The sequence below is a fragment of the Anolis sagrei genome, chromosome 4, assembly GCF_037176765.1.
Source record: "Anolis sagrei isolate rAnoSag1 chromosome 4, rAnoSag1.mat, whole genome shotgun sequence".
Lineage (NCBI taxonomy): Eukaryota > Metazoa > Chordata > Lepidosauria > Squamata > Dactyloidae > Anolis > Anolis sagrei.
The window spans coordinates 84,565,757-84,583,875 of record NC_090024.1 but is presented as its reverse complement, the minus strand read 5'-3'; the positions used below and the strand labels follow the sequence as shown (position 1 = coordinate 84,583,875).

The 18,119-nt window shown below is 38.3% G+C and overlaps 1 protein-coding gene across 1 annotated transcript in view; it reads right to left on the bottom strand.

Moving 5' to 3' along the window:
• Positions 1-5,649: 5,649 nt before the first annotated feature.
• Positions 5,650-18,119, bottom strand: part of SLC35B3 (solute carrier family 35 member B3) — a 29,607-nt gene continuing 17,137 nt past the window's right edge. The window contains exons 6-10 of the mRNA XM_060774792.2: positions 17,325-17,422; positions 15,081-15,173; positions 14,315-14,426; positions 10,152-10,221; positions 5,650-6,762 (exon numbers count right to left, since the gene is read on the bottom strand). Of these exons, the coding sequence (XP_060630775.1) occupies positions 6,612-6,762; positions 10,152-10,221; positions 14,315-14,426; positions 15,081-15,173; positions 17,325-17,422 (524 nt within the window). The 3' untranslated portion in view covers positions 5,650-6,611. The remainder of the gene's footprint in view (positions 6,763-10,151; positions 10,222-14,314; positions 14,427-15,080; positions 15,174-17,324; positions 17,423-18,119) is intronic.

The following is an 18,119-nucleotide window of genomic DNA, read 5'->3' as shown; positions in this document are numbered from 1 at the left end:
ACATTCAGAATTTGTTCACAGCCGATAATTTATTGGAACTCATCTGTAACAAGGCCTGGCACTGATTTATAAGTTGATTTGAAAAATAAATAAAAGTGATAGAAACCTGCATTCGGTTTTAATGATAGACTGTTGCAGCGTGAAAAGTAAGGATATGAGACATTGCAAGGAAATTAGATATTATGCCCTCAAGACAACTGCGGCTACCAGCCCATTAATTGTTAGATATTTATTATTAAAAATTTCTTTTCATGACTGACTGCAGAATATTTGCACTGTTAAAGTTGTTGAGTTCTGACATGAATGAAGTGCGTGGAACTCATTCTTTCTCCCTTTCTCTCTCTCTCTTACTCTCTCTTCCCTTCCACCCCCTTCTGTTTCTGGACTTGTGGCATGTGTCTGACAAGGCAAGTGAGCTGAAAAAGATGGCAAATATGTACAGTGCAAATATTTTTTTTAAAACTCACAAAAACTGTGCTTCCAAAACTACTTGTTAAATTTGTAGGATCGAAGGGTACAATCTACCCCCTTAGTTCTTTCCTTCAATTGCCATTCATCTCGGTGGGTCTTGTGCAGGGAAACATATAGGTGGATTATGCCCTAAGTGTGCATAAAAACACTTACACTTGAAAGAATATATCTGTGAACAAGTTTAAAATATGGTCCCTGTTGCAGCTAACACCAAAATGTTACACCTGCTGTTCTCCCTGACTTATGTTAACAATTTCATGGCATATTGCATAGAAGCAACAAAAATTCACCTGCCCTCAAACCAATTCGCTCTTTTTTGAAATAATACATCAGACAAGGGGGCCTAGTGCAGTGGCATTCTATTCTTAAATATCGACCAATTCATAGAATCATAGAGTTGGAAGAGACCTCGTGAGCCATCCAGTCCAACCCCCTGCCGAGAAGCAGAAAAATCTCATTCAAAGCAATCCTGATAGATGGTCATCCAGCCTTTGTTTAAAAGCCTCCAAAGAAGGAGCCTCCACCACATTCCAGGGCAGAGAGTTCCACTGCTGAACAGCTCTCACAGTCAGGAAGTTCTTCCTCATGTTCAGATGGAATCTCTTTTTCTGCAGTCTGAATAATAATATAATAATAATAACTTTATTTTTATACCCCGCCAACCATCTCCCATAGGGGACTCAGGGCAGCTTACAAGGGACACACCCAAGATTACAATTAAAACACACATGTAAAACACTTTAACCAATTAAAACATCAGATAAATCAAATAACAACACAATTGAAAGCAATTTAAAAACAATACGGCTGAAAGAAACATAGCTGAGGTACAGATTCAATGAGTGCAATACATTTTTACAGGCCATTGTTCCGCATCCTAGTCTCCAGGGCAGCAGAAAACAAGCTTGCTCCCTCCTCCCTATGACTTCCCCTCACATATTTATATATGGCCCTCATCATGTCACCACTCAGTCTTCTCTTCTGCAGGCTAAACATGCCCTAGCTTCTCATAGGACTTGTTCTCCAGACCCTTGATCATTTTAGTCACCCTTCTCTGGACACATTCCAGCTTGTCAGCAACTCCCTCAAATTGCAGTGCTCAGAATTGGACACAGTGTGATTCCAGGTGTGGTCTCACCAAGACAGACTAGAGGGGTAGCATGACTTCCCTGGCTCTAGACACTAGACTCCTATTGATGCAGGCCAAAATCCCATTGGCTTTTTTAGCTACCACATCACATTGTTGGCTCATGTTTAACTTGCTGTCAATGAAGACGTCAAGATCTTTCTCACATGGACTGTTATCGAGCCAAGCATCCCCCATTCTGTATCTTTGCATTTCCTTTTTTTCTGCCTAGGTGGAGTATCTTGCATTTGTCCCTGTCGAACTTCATTTTGTTAGTTTTGGCCCATCTCTCTAATCTGTTAAGATCATTTTGAATTCTGTTCCTGTCCTCTGGAGTATTCATTATCCTCCCAATTTGGTGTCATCGGCAAACTTGATGAAATTCTGCAAATACATACATTTCCATAGGCTGTTTTACTTGTCCCAGTCATCCTGGAGACTAATTTAATCTCTTTTGGAAGAGTATTCCAGGGCTGTGGAACCACTACAGAGAAGGCCCTCTCTCTCGTCCCCACCAAGCGCGCTTGAGACGGTGGTGGGACTGAAAGAAGGCCCTTCCTTGCCGATCTCAAAGCCCCCGCCAGTTCACAGAAAGAGATGTGGTCTCAAAGATAGGTTGAACCTGAAGCATATAGGGCTTTGTAAATAATAACCTGCACCTTGAATTGAACCCGGAAAGTTGTCGGAAGCCAGTGGAGCTGCTTGATCAGGGGCATAGTATGTTCCCTATAGCTAGCTCGTTAGTAATCTGGCAGCTGACATTTGCACTAACTATAGTTCCTGAACTGTCTTCAAAGGCAGCCCCACGTAGAGTGCATTACAGTACTACATTATGGATGTTACTAAGGCTTGGACCATCATGGTCAAGTCAGGCTTTTCGAGGTACGGTTGCAGCTGGCACACTGACCACTGACACCTGAGCTTCAAGCATCAACCATAAGTCCAGAAGGACACCCAGACTATAGACCTGATCTTCAGGCGGAGTGTAACCCTGTTGAGCCCAGGTTGCCACTCTATACTCCGATTGGCCTTGCGACTGACCAGGAGGACCTATGTTGTCTGAATTAAGTTTCAGTTTGTTGGCCCTCATCCAGTCCATCACAGCTGCCAGACACTGATCCAGGAGCCAGGGAGCTTCCTTGGATTGAGGTGGAAAAGAGTAGTAGAGTTGTGTGTCATCTGCATAGAGATGGCATCTATCCATTCATATATTTAACTGCAGTTGGACCACTTTCACTGAGATTAAGGATGCAGGGCTCCCATGAAAATGAGAAAAGTGAATAAAATGATTCTTACCCAAGAAAACACTCTAGAAATTTCTAGATCTTTCAGGATGATTCTGTGGTCAACTTCAACCAGATGCCAATAACAGAATCACCATCGCGGACCTAGAGATCCTCAGAGATGTGTTATCAAACTCAAGTTTCTCCAGTGTGATCTTGTGGCCAACCACTTCCAGCAGGTGTTGACTATGGAATTGCTCTCAAGAACCTAGGGATTCCTAGATATTTCTGGAGAGTACATATTAATCAAGCCTGTGAATAATCAAATCTGCAAAAATTAATCCTGAAAATTTAAAGAGCCAACTGTACTATATGAGCGGTCAGCAGTGCAACGTGAACTCCCTGTGTTATGTATGCATGCATATGCACATATGGATATGTTGTAACATTTTTCTGAAGGTTTCCTAAACAGTTTTGTAAAGTGAAATGCATGCATCTGCAAATGTATGTATAAAATGATTGATGTTGTAAAGGAAAACAAAAAGGAAATCTTGATTATTATTGGATGTAAAGAAGACCTTATTTTTGATAATATTCTTATGTTAATAGGTGTACTTTTAAGGGTACTGATACCTATGTATTCCCAAATAAGTGTTTTTCAACACAGGTAGGATTAGGATGCCTGAGTTCTGTATGTGGCTGCAATTCACTCATATGTGTGTGTGTATATATATACTGGAAACAAATGTGCTGAATGTGGTGTTTGATACTATCTTGTTTTTCAGTTTAACTCTCCTCCCCCTTAAAATGAGCAAAAGAGTGCAGATTTTACTAAAGAAGATTAAGACCTTTGCATCCGTCCCTTAGGTACAGCTTTTAACGTGTCCAAGGACAAACAGGAAAAGCTGTTTGCCTGGAATGATGGAGGTAATGAATGGGCTGCCAGCCCTTCCTGCTGTGGCAATTTTGAGAGGATTATGTGTTATACACCACCCTATTTACTGTTGTGATGAGCTTTAGACATCTCCCATTATTTATTGTACAAGGCTGAGGAAATGGTAGAGGTCACCCAAATCAGATGAAGGGGGCAAATGAGGGAAGACAGTGTGAGAGAGAGACAAAGAACAATGGGGAGCCTAAATAATGGATGAAAAAGGAAAGGATTACAATGGTAATATATTTTTTAACACTGTAACTTTTTTTTGGCTACTGTCGCATGATAGTTTTTTCTGACAATCTGAGGACAGGATAATCTGAAAGGCCTGTGTGTGTGTGTTCTTGTTCTTTATATTTTCTCTTTCCCCGGCAATTTTTAACCTGGGAAACTGGCAAAATAATGTTGGATTCCAACCTTTTTGCTAAAGCGGAGAGAAATATGGTATATTTCACAATGGTAATATGTTATAATTATTGTAATATGTTATAATTACACAAAAAGTTATGAACAATTAAACATTATCAAGTTTTATTAACCATTTTGAGATTAGAAAGAAATCTGAAAAATAAAGCCACAAATGGAGAATATCTCATTAGGCCTTATGTTGCTGGCTTGCCATCTTGTGAGTGACTGAGCTTAGGGGCTGTTTGTGCACTGAAAGAGGCAACTAGAAGTAATCATTTGAAACTCTATACCCCACACTTCCAAGTGGCAAGAGTTTCATTCATGGGTGGTTTGAGGTTGCTGAGATACCTCAATTTCAAATTGGGTCTATCTTTTTGGAACACCCCACCATATATATAAATCCACACACACACACACACACACACACACAAATCCCATCAAAATCCATATCTATCTATCTATCTATCTATTGGGATTTTGATGGGCTTCATGGATAAGTTGAAAGTCATTCCACAGAGGAAAAAGGGGCCAGATGCCACTGGCAGCAAGAGTCAACATTACCTTGCCCAGACATTCAAAAAGGCCAGAAATGGCAACATGGCAGAGAGTAGAGTCAGGGCTCTTGCCTTTCACACCATGCTCAAAGGATATGGTTCATTGCTGAAAAAGCTTATCTGTCTAAACGTTATCTCCCTCTACGAACCATCTTGGACAGTGGTTCTCAACCTGGGGTCCCCAGATGTTTTTGGCCTACAACTCCCAGAAATCCCAGCCAGTTTACCAGCTGTTAGGATTTCTGGGAGTTGAAGGCCAAAAACATCTGGGGACCCCAGGTTGAGAACCACTGATCTTGGAGGTTAAGATCATCCAGAGAGGCCTTTCCTTGCAGGTGTGACTGGCGGGGACAAGAGACAGGACCTTCTCAGTGGTGGCTCCTCGACTATAGAATTCCCTCCCCAAAGAAATTACATCAGTGCCCTCTCTCCTGGCCTTCAGAAAAAAAAGTAAAAACTTGCCTATGGGATCAAGCCTTTGGGCAGCAAGGAATACAAGGAATGATCAGGGATTATGTGCAGGGATTATTTGACATTTGAAATGGCCTTGGACCATGATTTCTGGTTTATGATTTTAATGTTTATATTAATATGTTTTTAACTCCACGTTTTAACCACGGAAATGTTGCTATGTTTTTATGATCTAATAAAACACATGATCTATATGTTATTATTGCTATATGTTATGTTTTATATGTTTGTGAGGCATTTAATTTTGCCATAAATATGTTGGAAACCGCTTTGAGCCCCCCTCGGGCGAGAAAAGCCGCATACAAGTGAAACAAACCAACAAACAAATAAACCAACAATATAAAATATCTGTGTTCAAAGAAAAGTAATTCGTAATATGGAACAGGTCTTCAGTATCCTGCAGAACTGCTTGCTATTTCTCATGATTTACTGAAGCACAATAAAGTATCTAAAAACATCAAATATATGAATAGGTGTATAATTTATTCAGCTTGTAGAATCCAGCTTTTTATGGCACAGAACCGATGTTTTTAAAAAAGTGTACAGTACAGAGAGCTCTATTAAAAGAGCTAATTTCCAAGATAATTACCATATGCAACAAACAGTGTAAAACAATTCATCTTCCACTGCCTAACTATTTTTCCAAGTTTCTCTTTCTTATTTTGTTAAAATGTGGAAAGATAGCAAGGAATTATTTATTTGGTCATCTTGTGAATTGCTTGGCATGTTTAGCCCTTCTGTATCCAATTTATAACTAATTGTGAGGGGCAATGCCTTAAGAATCAGGAAAGATGAGTGAAAAAGAAATATGCATCTTCAGGACTGGTCCTTTTCAACTGGTCTCAAAGTCCTTAATTCTAAAGAGAATTCGGTTTCTTTTTCCCCAGAAGAAATCTTTCAGTACTAAAACAATGTGAACAAAGCTTTTAAAAAAAACAGATATATTTTTTATTTAAAAAGAATATAATTATGGCATTAATGATCCCAACCATTTTGTTTTATGAATCACGTTCTTATTAGTTTCTATTAAGTTTCAATACAACATTACATTTAAATAAATTTACCCTGACCATAAAACACAAAGATCCATTGATATCAGCAGCAAGAGCAACATCTTTGATTCAATTAAAATGCCCACACACGCTCTTTCACAAATGGTCCACTTAGAATGAGGCTCTTCCACAAATAGACATCCTTCAGAACCCACTGTTAAGTAGCATCCTAGGATTGTAGGATAAGATCCATATGCTCCAAGGAGGAACTATAAAAGAAGTGCTGACGTCCACCATCCACAAGCAGATTGAATGCCTTCAATGCCTTTGGTTTCAGTATTATTCCCTTTGGAAAGTGAATCAGCTGAAAACTATTACAATGGAATAACAAAAAATGAAAAGTTCAGTGTAATATATGGCACCAGCCATTTTTTACACAGTTTGGGACAACGTCCTTGTCTTTCTCTCTTCAATAGATTTATTCCAGAGACTGCGTAGTGAAGGCAGTTTGATTTTGTCCATATTTTTGCTGTAAACATTGAGAAATATACCAAGGACAACTAATAAACCTGACCAAACATACCTAAAGAGGAACAAAAAAGAAACATCACATTAGAAGCTGAATGAACTTCATGCTGAAGACTTTGTAGAAGGCAAAACATGAGTTTCTGAAATTACACTGGAAATAAGGAAACAATAGACCTTCACATTTTTAATACTAGTATTAATTAATTAAGCCTCAGTTTCTTTATAACAGATGTTTTAAAACCAACTTTCTGGTTATTTCACTTTCTATCATCAATTGTGCCACTGTTATTACAAAATCCGTTTTTCCCAAACTTCAGTGACCTAAGAGAAATTGTTCCTTATCCTACATTGTGACCCTGTATTATAACTGAAAACACAGTTACTTCTTCTTTAAGTCTATTTTTGGAGAATATAAGAACGCTTGGTCCGAGAGTAGCTCGACTACGGTGTTTTTGCAGGCCTCCTGAGAGAAAGGACATTAGAGCAAGAGTTGGAAATGCATCTATGAGGTCTGGCAAGGTCATTTTTGCACACTGCCAGGATTGCCTAGCAGTCCCGAGTCTACTTTGCTGGCAATTTTTTTTCTCCAAGAGAAAATGGAGAATAACGCTGTTGGAAACTGGGCTAAACTCATAGAGTCCCCTGCACCTTGTTTTACTCTCTACTCCCCAAAACATTTCAGATAATGGCTTTGCATGAAGTTGCTAATATGGTCTATCACAGTTCTGGAAGGGTGGTGAAAAAACAGTTCCTAGACCATCTGTAGCTTTTTACTCTGGTACTGGACATATGGCTCAGACACACATACATGAAAACAAGAGACAACTCCTTATAAGAATAAGTAACTCTGTGGTGCCTTTGGATGAGGTAACTCCAGAATTATTGTATAGCCACAACTTTTAGTTCAACCCTGTGCCATCTAAACAACTAAAACACTCCCAAAAGATGCTTAAAAATCTCCAAAGATTAAAATTCTAGCACCCTCCAAGGAAATCTACTCCAACGTTGAATAGCTCTTACTGTGCAGAAGTACCTCCTAATATTTAAGTGGAATCTTTTTTCTCGTAATCTCAATCCATTGATATCTGTCCTAGTGTCTGGAGTAGCAGAAAAGCTTTGGGACAGAAGCTTTAAAAGGAAGTTCATTATAGTAACTCTTTACTTCCTCAATATTCTGTAGAAACAAAATTAGTTATTTCTATTTTATGTCTCATAATAAGTAGATGGAGCAAGCTTTTTAGCCTTTGATACTTCTGATAATTCTCGTTGTGACATAATTGCAATCCATTTGTGACACAGTTTGGGAATTATTTACCAATGCTGTACATCAATTAAGTATAACAGGAGAACTGCATAAAATTAACAAAAGCTATTTATATTCTACTTTGTTTTAAAATTTGAAGTTTCTATTATACATCTCTGTCTTTATTTCAAAACCCAAATGATTTGCTCCTCATTTGTACGATACAAAAGAAAGCTAATGAGATGAATCTTAAGTTTTTAAGAAATATATATTAGCCTTTAGTCCCACCATGTTCCCTCCTTTCTTTTCTTTCTGCTTGAAGCTGTGGCAAACTCTTATTTAGTTTTTGCTAGTTCACATAATTTGTCACTTCTGGACTTCTCCTCTTGTCATATGTTCCCATCCAAGAGTTTAAGTTTTGATTGAGCATTCAGGCTTTCAGGAAAAAAATATATGTAGGGACAGGCAAAAGCACCAAGGAAATGTGAGCACAAGAGTTTTTCAACAATTATTTCTCTAAAATGTGGGGACCAAAGGAAAAAAAAACATTTTTGGAGGGGCAGAATTCTTACAGGGGAAATGACATACTTCTGATCCCCTGTTACTGTATCCCTTTTCCACCTTACATTTCAATAGTGTCAAGATATATTTTACGGTCTAAGGATAGCTAGGATGTTGATGCCAAACAGTCCTGAATTACAAGCAAGAGTGCTCTTGTATATTATCTGAGCACCCTTGATTGGTTCCTTCTGCCAGCCAGGAAATCTCTTTCTAAAGGGGTGGCAGTCTGCAAATATGGTTAAGAGCGCAACCTCCATCATTTTTGCCAATATAGTCAATAGTGGAGAAAGGTGGGAGTAGTGATCCAACAGCCATTTATCAGTGTGTATATGCCCCTTCAAGCTCCCCTTTGGACCTATAGCAGCCTCAGAAATTGCGCAGGATTTTCTTAGGCAAGGAATACTTAAGAGCTGGTTCTGTCAGTTCCTTCCTCTGAAACACAGGCTACAGCACCTGGTATTTCTTTGTGATCCACCATCGAAGTACTAGTCCTACCTAATCTTACTTAGCTTCCAAGATCAAATAGAATCTGTTGCCTTCAGAATATTTAGGATGAGTGATCACCTCTAATTTAGTGTTCAAAATAAGCTCCTTACCTTGCTTCTCTCTTAACGAATCAGGGAGCAACAGCCAAGAACAAATCAGACTTGTTTTTGGATTTTTAGATGCAAAACAAGCTGACAAATAAGCTTTAGGACACTTCTTGCTCAATTATTAAAAGCAATAGTTTTTAAGATACTGAGATGATTCTATGGAATTCTAATTTATCATGACATGTAAACTAGGCCAGTGTATGAAAACTATTTCAAAATAACTTTAGTATCACACATTTAAAGATTGGTTACTTCCGTTTAGCACTAGGTACACTAGGCAACAAAGATCTGCATAGTTAAAGCAATGGTATTCCCCATAGTCACCTACGGATGTGAGAGCTGGACCATAGGGAAGGCTGAGCGAAGGAAGATAGATGTTTTTGAACTGTGATGCTGGAGGAAAGTTCTGAGAGTGCCTTGGACAGCAAGAAGATCCAACCAGTCCATACTTCAAGAAATAAAGCCCGACTGCTCATTGGAGGGAAGAATAGTAGAGGCCAAGATGAAGTACTTTGGCCACATCATGAGAAGAAAGTAAAGCTTAGAGAAGACAATGATGCTGGGGAAAATGGAAGGAAAAAGGAAGAGGGGCTGACCAAGGGCAAGATGGATGGATGGTATCCTTGAAGTGACTGGATTGACCTTGAAAGAGCTGGGGGTGGTCTGGTGTGGACTGGTCCATGAAGTCACGAAGAGTCGGAAACGATTGAACGAATGAACAACAACAACACACATCCTTGGATTGCTTTCCACAACAATTCTTCATGCTCAGAAAGAGGTGCAGAAATCAATGAATGGATAAATAAATATAGAACAGTTGTCTCCTTCTCTTTAAAATAAATGGGAAGAATAAACATGGAAATCCAAGTTCGAGACACCAGTTATAAAGCAGAGGACAGCAGCTTCCATAACGTAAGACTTAAACATTCTAATTTTTTGGCAAAAGTTGTATTAAAATGGCTTTCAACACATATGAATAATACTTTTAGATGCTTAATTCCATTGATGCTAACATTCATAAAATATAGAAATGTGATTAATACTTACTGGAATGTGAATGGCTTTGAAAAAAACAAAAATGAAAGCACAATTGTCATCGCTTTTCTTCCTGTTGTTACTGAAGAAAAAGAAATACCGAATTTACACATTTATTCGAGTTCAAAGAAAAAAACAGTCTGAATGCGTCAGAACATAAGCACCGTGCAAATGAACACAAACTTCAGCATCACAGCTGATTTGAACTTGACAACCTGACATCATAGTATCCAAAACAGAAAATTAGCTGTGCTAAAGGTCAAGAGAAATTAATGGGATTTAAGTTAGTTGTAGCCAAAGTGCTGTGTTGTCTTCATATGGGAAGCATTACTAACCTTTATTATAAAAATCAGTATTTTCAAGTCTTTCTAAAAAGGTGGACAATACTTTTTATGAATGTGGTTCCTTCACATTCTGAGCAAGTAAACACATGCAGATAATACTTTTATGGTGTTCAGAAACCTTTAACTGTTGCCAAACTTTTCGTGACCCCAGCATTGTGCTAAGGAGACCCCATCTGTGGCTGGGACCCATAGTTTAAGAAGCAGTGATCTAAAGCACTAATCCACAATGCCAAAAGGCTCTGAGGGCAGGCTTCTTCAGCTCGCATGTTGTGTGTAATGCTTGAAGGTGTTTGTAGCAGAGAATTCAGGGCCTTCAAAAACACCAAGAGATAGGGGGGAGGAGTAGAAAGAAACCAAAGAGGCCAGAATTGTTGTAACAGATCCCTGTATCTATAACAAATGGGCAAAAGTCCAGGGGCTACTCAATTGTATTTTTTCTCAAAAGAAAAAAAAAGAGAAGATAGGTGAATTATTCCACTTGGAAGTTATCAGGAGCTGCAATTCATTTTTTAGACTGCAGGGAATCATTTTTAAAATGAAGTATAAAATATGATTTTGAAAACTATTCCTAGAATCCTGTTTGTTATTTACCACAGTGTAACTCAACTTATGCCACCAAAGTCATTTTTTTTTTTTTGTTATTACCCAGGTTGGAATTCTCCACCAACTTCAGGCAATTGCCCAAATTTGCCTCAACCCCCTTCTTGAGCCAGCCACCCAGCTCCTGTTCCCATGGCTTGTGAGGAACCCCAAAGCTAAACAATGGATTTTGAGGGGCTGAGAGGAGAAGTAATTCTGTATTTGGAATTTTTATGTCAGATCTCCGTGAGGCAAGCTCCTGACCTTTCAAAAACTGGAAATGAACTTTCAGCCAATTCAAACTGTTTTGGGTTTTTTTTTAAAGCAAACACTGTGCCCCCCGGAACAGTTACAGGAATAAAACAATGCCCCGTAGATCAAATGAAGTGGGCCGCTTTTATTTTAACAGAAAGAGCTACTGCGACCTTTAAGAGACAATTTTTAATCTGGGAGGGTGAATTTTCATCTGTGAGATGTTTGGTATTATTTGGAGTGATATACATTGCCATATAATCCAGTTTCTGAATCCAGATTGTCTACTTTAAACTGGATTATATGGCACTGTAGATCCAGCCTTTATGTATATTTTGGTCCAGGTGTGTCCATGCAGTGGACATGTTATAAAAAGAACTAGAACATGCGAAAGACCACATTTGTAAAAAATAAGTTGTAACAATCATTTGGTTACCGTCTCACACTTATTTTAGCTGTTTCAGAATGATATATTCAACTGATGAGCAATTTAATTAATTGGTAAGAGCCAGTTGCCCCATGACTGCTGATTGACTGCACTAATAAATATTGCATTATGCTTGCTGGTTCCTACAGCTCCAGCCCCTGGAAGTCTACTCATCCCCAGCACCTTTAGGCATCGACACAATGAGGCAGACTTCACAGGGCAAGTGTCTGTGCGTGGTGGAATTCCCCTGCAGGCATAACAATGTCAGCAAATTATGTCGCTCAGGCTGCCTGTCAGTCTTCTGCTTTAGCAGAAGATTTTGTGGTTATGAAGCCTTTTATAGGTCCTCTTATCAGCCTTTCGCCATACCGTATATCTGTCTCATTCTGCCACAATCCCCTGCAATGAAATAATATGCAGCAGTAATGCAGAACTTTTTTCACCCCATGGATAGCGAAAGCACTTCTTTATGGATGTGTTAAATATTTTATTCCCATTTGAAAAATGAGAAATGGCAGAACAAGAATTCAAAATGATTCATCCAAGGTCATCCAAGTATTCACTCCCAAAAGTAAAACCAAAGACCAGGCTGGAAAGCAAAAAAAAAAAAAATGTTTTTCCTATTACTCTTTAAAAAAACGTAGCTCAGCTGCATCTACTCAATGGCAAATTAGGTTGGCATCTGGGCAGTTGAATGCCATGCAACCACTTCAGTTGCTCACACCTCAACAGCTACAATAACTGTGCCATCTTATACTAGACAAGTGTCAGCACATTCAGCATGGCTTCTATTGGTCATTTAATTGCTATAGTGAAACATAGTTGGCTCCTAGCACTGAGCAGAACTTTTGACTGGGACTTTGGAAATGATCAAGCACATTTTCTCTTGACTCCTTTCTCACACACCAATCTACAATGCTAGGGATCAAGGTACACAGACATCCTTGGAGAGACATATCTAGTACATGTTTACTACGTTATGAGGCCATCTCCAAATCAGTAGTGGCTATATGGGCAGTTGTGGATTAGTTGTTCCTGTTCCATCCCTAATGTTAATCCATGATCCATGGTGTGGATGGGAAAACAAATGTACTGAGTAAATTATAGGAATTATTTTCAGTGTATGAAGACCAATCCAAGAAGTCTGTCTGAGAAATTTAGCATGCTTCTAAAGCTCCAAACATGGATACCCACTCTCTATCACTGTTACTTGGTTTTCCTTCCAAATTATTATAGGATGTTGATACTGAGAACATATTTGGTTCATCTATTAGCTGAGAAATCTTATGCATACAGCATTGAGTAAGTTTTTTTCTGTGTCTGGAGCAACTTGACAAACTGCAAGTCGCTTTTAGTGTGAGAGAATTGGTCGCCTGAAAGGATGTTGCTAAGGGGACGCCCAGATGTTTGATGTTTTACCATCCTTATGGGAGGTTTCTCTCATGTCCCCGCATGGGGAGCTGGAGCTGACAGAGGAAGTTCAACCCACTCCCCCCGGATTCAAATTGCTGTCGGCCAGCAGTCTTGCCGGCACAAGGGCTTAACTCACTGCACTACCAGGGGCTCCACTGAGTAAGCGAATTCAGAATTTCAAAACTACAGCATCATTTTATGGTCCAAATCCCAGGAACCACAAGGAAAAAAAAGAAACTAATGCTATCCTCTTCATCTTCCTAAGGTGTGAGAAAGAGCTCCAACATCAATGAAGAAAATCCAACCTCAGTTCTCTACTCCCTGAACTTGTGGACCTTTTCCTGACCTTCATATCTCCTACTTCTTGAAGCTTTGCTGCTGGGAGATGTGAAAGGAAAGATGAATTTCCTGTTGGCAGACCTACAGCAGCTTTCAGCTGACTGGATTCCAAATGCTCTTGGTTCCTGAACATGCACTCCTGTTGCCATCAGTGGGAGATAAACAGTAACAACAAAATGGAGGAAAGGTGATGAGTATCTTTCTCTCTCCTTTTCATCCTGCTGCTAAGAGCCCAGCAGATCACTCATGCACTGGATGATCTAGTCAATCACTAACTGACTTGTTAACATCATCTATTTCAATGGTCTGCATCTTGTTCAACAGGTGCAAGATTACTTGATAACACAACCTCTTATCAAAATATGAAAAAATGAAATCTAACCATATTGTTCCTTGGATCAAACCACAAGACGAGGCGGAATAATAATAATAAACAAAGCACTTCTAAATCACGCAATTTACACACAAGGAGCTTGGAGATTTTCTAATTCAAGCACCCCCATCTTTTATTTGTATTTACATACATTTTCTTTCTAATATAATATAATATAATATATTTGGTAGACAGTACTGATACATGGAAGGTGACATTGTGTCTAGAGCAATGATCTAAATTTGTGCAAACAGCTTCTGCAGCTGGAAGCACTAAATCAAAACAGAAAATATGCATGCTTGTAAGACACACGACCCCTTGCTACATGAATCTAGCAAACCATTCACAGGACAAAAGAACAGGAGCTGGAAGAGAAAAAAATCACAAGCTTTTCTGAACAGTGGGATTTTATGAAATTCTTCTATGAAAATATGAACTATGTATTTACCTGTTACAGCCAAAAGAGCCCCAAAGATTTTGATCAAAGCCAGGACAAAAGAGATTCCAAAATAGCCAGTCAAGGAAAACAGGAATGCATAGCCATATGTTTGCACTGGATGCTATAGAAAGGACAACGAATTATTAGCAGAATGCTAAAATGGTATTGATGTATTTTGAAAGGAACTGTCTTTAATACAGTATTTGAATCAAACTAAACTGCTTTAAAGCAGATTTTACTTAATTTTCACTAGATAATACAAAAGGAACAATGAAATGATATGGCAATTTGATTTAAAAGTAGACCCCTGGTGAATTTGGATAAAAGTATGTATCTCCAGGTCAAACAGAACAATTCTATGCGTGTTTGCTCACAATTAAGTCTCAATACATTCAATTATACTTACAGGACTCCATCCTTAAATAACAAATCCCACAATGTGTTTTAAAATCATTGTTGAGAATAAAAAGACATTAAGGAATCTAGTAGCAACCTTGAGGCTAATTTTTTAGCACAAGCTTTTGAGGAATACAATCTAATGTATCAGAGGTACTGCAATCCACAAAAGCTTGTGACTGATATTTGCTTTTCCAAGTTAGTCTTGAAGTTGCTTCTAGATTATATCTTTTAATGTTAAAACAGAATAGTATGGCTATCTCTTTGTTCTGAGAACATAAAAGCTATTAATGTAGTTTTGCCAAATGAGTAATTGAGAAACAAGGCAATGACTTACAATGAAGTACAATTTTCATTGGAAAGAATAAAAGTGTTTTACCTTTGAACAAAATGTTACTGCAGGGGTTAAGCCATTAGTGCATGTCAGTCCCAATAAAATGTACAGGAAACCTATTGAATAGGAATACAAAACCTGGAATAGTTACAAAAACAAATTATTTAAACTTGTGAACTTTATAAAAGGCTATGAATTGTGTGATTTGTGGTTCTGCTGGCACATCTCTTTTCTGATGCCATCTTGTTTGAAAGTCAAATTTCTCAAGCAAAATCAAGGTGAGTTCACAGTTAACGGATACATTTATTTCTCACTAACTTTCAATAAACCTTGTTCAGTTGGCAGGTAATGCTAAGTGGTTGTCTAGTTAACTGATCTGTGATTTTACACAACCAAACTGGGATTGGATCGAGAGAAAGTGTGACCGCATGGAAGAATCTTGTTCAAAACCTAAAATGCTAAAATCTCTGTCTGTTTTGATTTAACATAGATTTTTATCATAAGCCTTTCACTGAAGTCTGAACTGTAAGGAAAGACTGTGAATTTGATTGGATAATTGCTGCTGGAACTTTTTAAAGCTCGTCCTTCATGTTATTGTATAAAATCCTGCACTTAGATTGCTGTTTTTTTACCTAATGAGACAACCTGCTTTTCCATATGTGTGATTCTGAACATCAGAGGTAAAGGTTTAAATTATGATTTTGTCCATGGATTGTACAGCTTGGACGTCATCACAGCATGCTAGTGAGCCAGTCCAGTTTGCAAACTTTGCTGTTTGTCTATTTAATCAGTTATTAGTATATAACAGACATTAACAGGTTTAAATCTTAATGATTTCAGTGGAAGTTAAGCTCCATAAAGCAACAGGACCTAAAAGTGACAACCCATGATTTCAATGTCATGTGGGAGCCCCCGGTGGCACAGTGGGTTAAAGCCCTGTGGCGGCAGGACTGAATACAGACAGGTCACAGGTTTGAATCCGGGGAGAGGCGGATGAGCTCCTCTATCAACTCCAGCTCCTAATGCAGGGACATGAGAGAAGCCTTCCACAAGGACGATAAAAACATCAAATCATCCAGGCGTCCCTGGGCAACATCCTTGCAGACGGCCAATTCTTTCACACCAGAAGCAACTAGCAGTTTCTCAAGTCGCTCCTGACACGATAAAAAAAATGTCATGTGAGTTAGCTTTCTCTCACTTTAAAATTAACTTTTCAGTCCTGATAATAATATTGTACGTGCATTTCTGTTAGCAAGATAATTTCAGTGGATGGGATCTTTACTTTCTAAACAAGATCAATGCTAACATCAATAGATTTCAGGGAACATATTAATATGCAGTGGAATATTACTGTTTTGGAAAATAATAGAGACCATGTGAACTTTTTGTTATATATCGGTATGGTGGCCCACAGTATTAGGGGACCTTGTTTTTATTTGGATCCATAGATCCAATAACAGAAATCAAACAAAGCATTTGGAAGTTTCCAATAAAAATAAGACACAGCACCATCAAGCTCAAATGATTTTCTAGAGAGAAGTATCATTAATTGTAAGATCTCTCCCCATGCCTGATGTGATGCTACATCAAATTATACTGAAGGCATTAGGATTTTGTGTAGAAGTCATCCCTTTTGACTGGACAACTCACGCTGGTAAGAACAGCTCCAAGTTTTCCATTATGACTAAAATGGACCTGGCGCTATGCGAGGTTTGCTGACTCTAAGCACCAGCCCTAGTCTATTTCCAACACATTAATTTAAGACAGCAGTCTTGCAGACTAGAATCTTAATGCAATCCTTTTGAAACAGTTTTAAAATATATTCTTCCTTCTCCCAATCTGTGCAGACAAGGGCACAATACTACAAAAAACGTTAAGTTCAAAATAATGATGAATAAATATGTAGTGGCATATATATTTCAAAAAGTGAACATGGGCATGGCTGTGAAGAAAATACTAAAACTACTCAATGATAGTAATCTTCCCTTTGACAAGATTTAGATTATAGCAGTGCAAACCATGCTGATAATTATATTACCTTGATCATATAATGATTATTTGTAAAAGATCTGTTTTAAGTTGTGGATTTTTGAGGAAAAGTTTCAGCTGTTTTACTATTCTTTTAGGCTTGTAATAGTTCTGCTTGCCAACCAGAGCCAAGAATTTTCTAGTATTAGTGTCACATCTTAGAAACACAGCAACTTGAGTTAAAACAGAAGGGAGAAATAGAACAGAAACCTAACCACACTCTTAATTAAATGAATGAAATGACAGAAGGGAAGCATTTACCATTTCGGAATTTGAGCCATTGTGCAACTTCATAGCTTTTTCTTGTACATTTCCTATAACTGCATCTGCACAGAGGGCAAGGGATATAAGTACCACACCTATGAAGTAAACAGGGGGGAAAAAGAAAATAAGCTCAAATACTTCCATATTAGGACGCGATAAAACAACATATATATATATTCCCAAATGCTGATAATTAGACAAACACAGACACTAAAATTCCTCAGATTATGCCTAGAACACTAACGGAAACATACCAAATGATCCCCTTTCTTACAAACGATTTATCTTGAAAAGGTCTTGCTGCAGTGTCTAATGTTTTATGTTTATGTCTATGTCCAACGTTTTATAGTTTAATGATATTAATCTACAGTTATATGTATTTTACATTTATGTGAGGCATTGAATTTTGCCATTTACAATGCTGTGAACTGCTTTGATTCCCCCCAGGGGAGAGAAAGGCGGTATAGAAATGGAATGAAATAAATAAAGGATCCATATTCCCTATATTAACTCACAGGAAACAATGTCAAGTTAAAACCAAACTTTACATCTGATAGTTAAATCAGGCAAAGAAAACTACTACTCCAGAAGGAACTGTAACTAGACTCAATAAATTTCAACTGCATCCTGACCTAGACCCAAAAAATTCCCACTTTGGGCAGCACAGGTTGAATTTCCAGTATTTTACTCTTCAGGGGGAACTTCCTCATTCCACCATTACAAACTTCCTTTGAAATATCCCTCTAATCCAGGAGAGCTTATTGTATAGCCTGAGAAGTGATTGGGCATGGC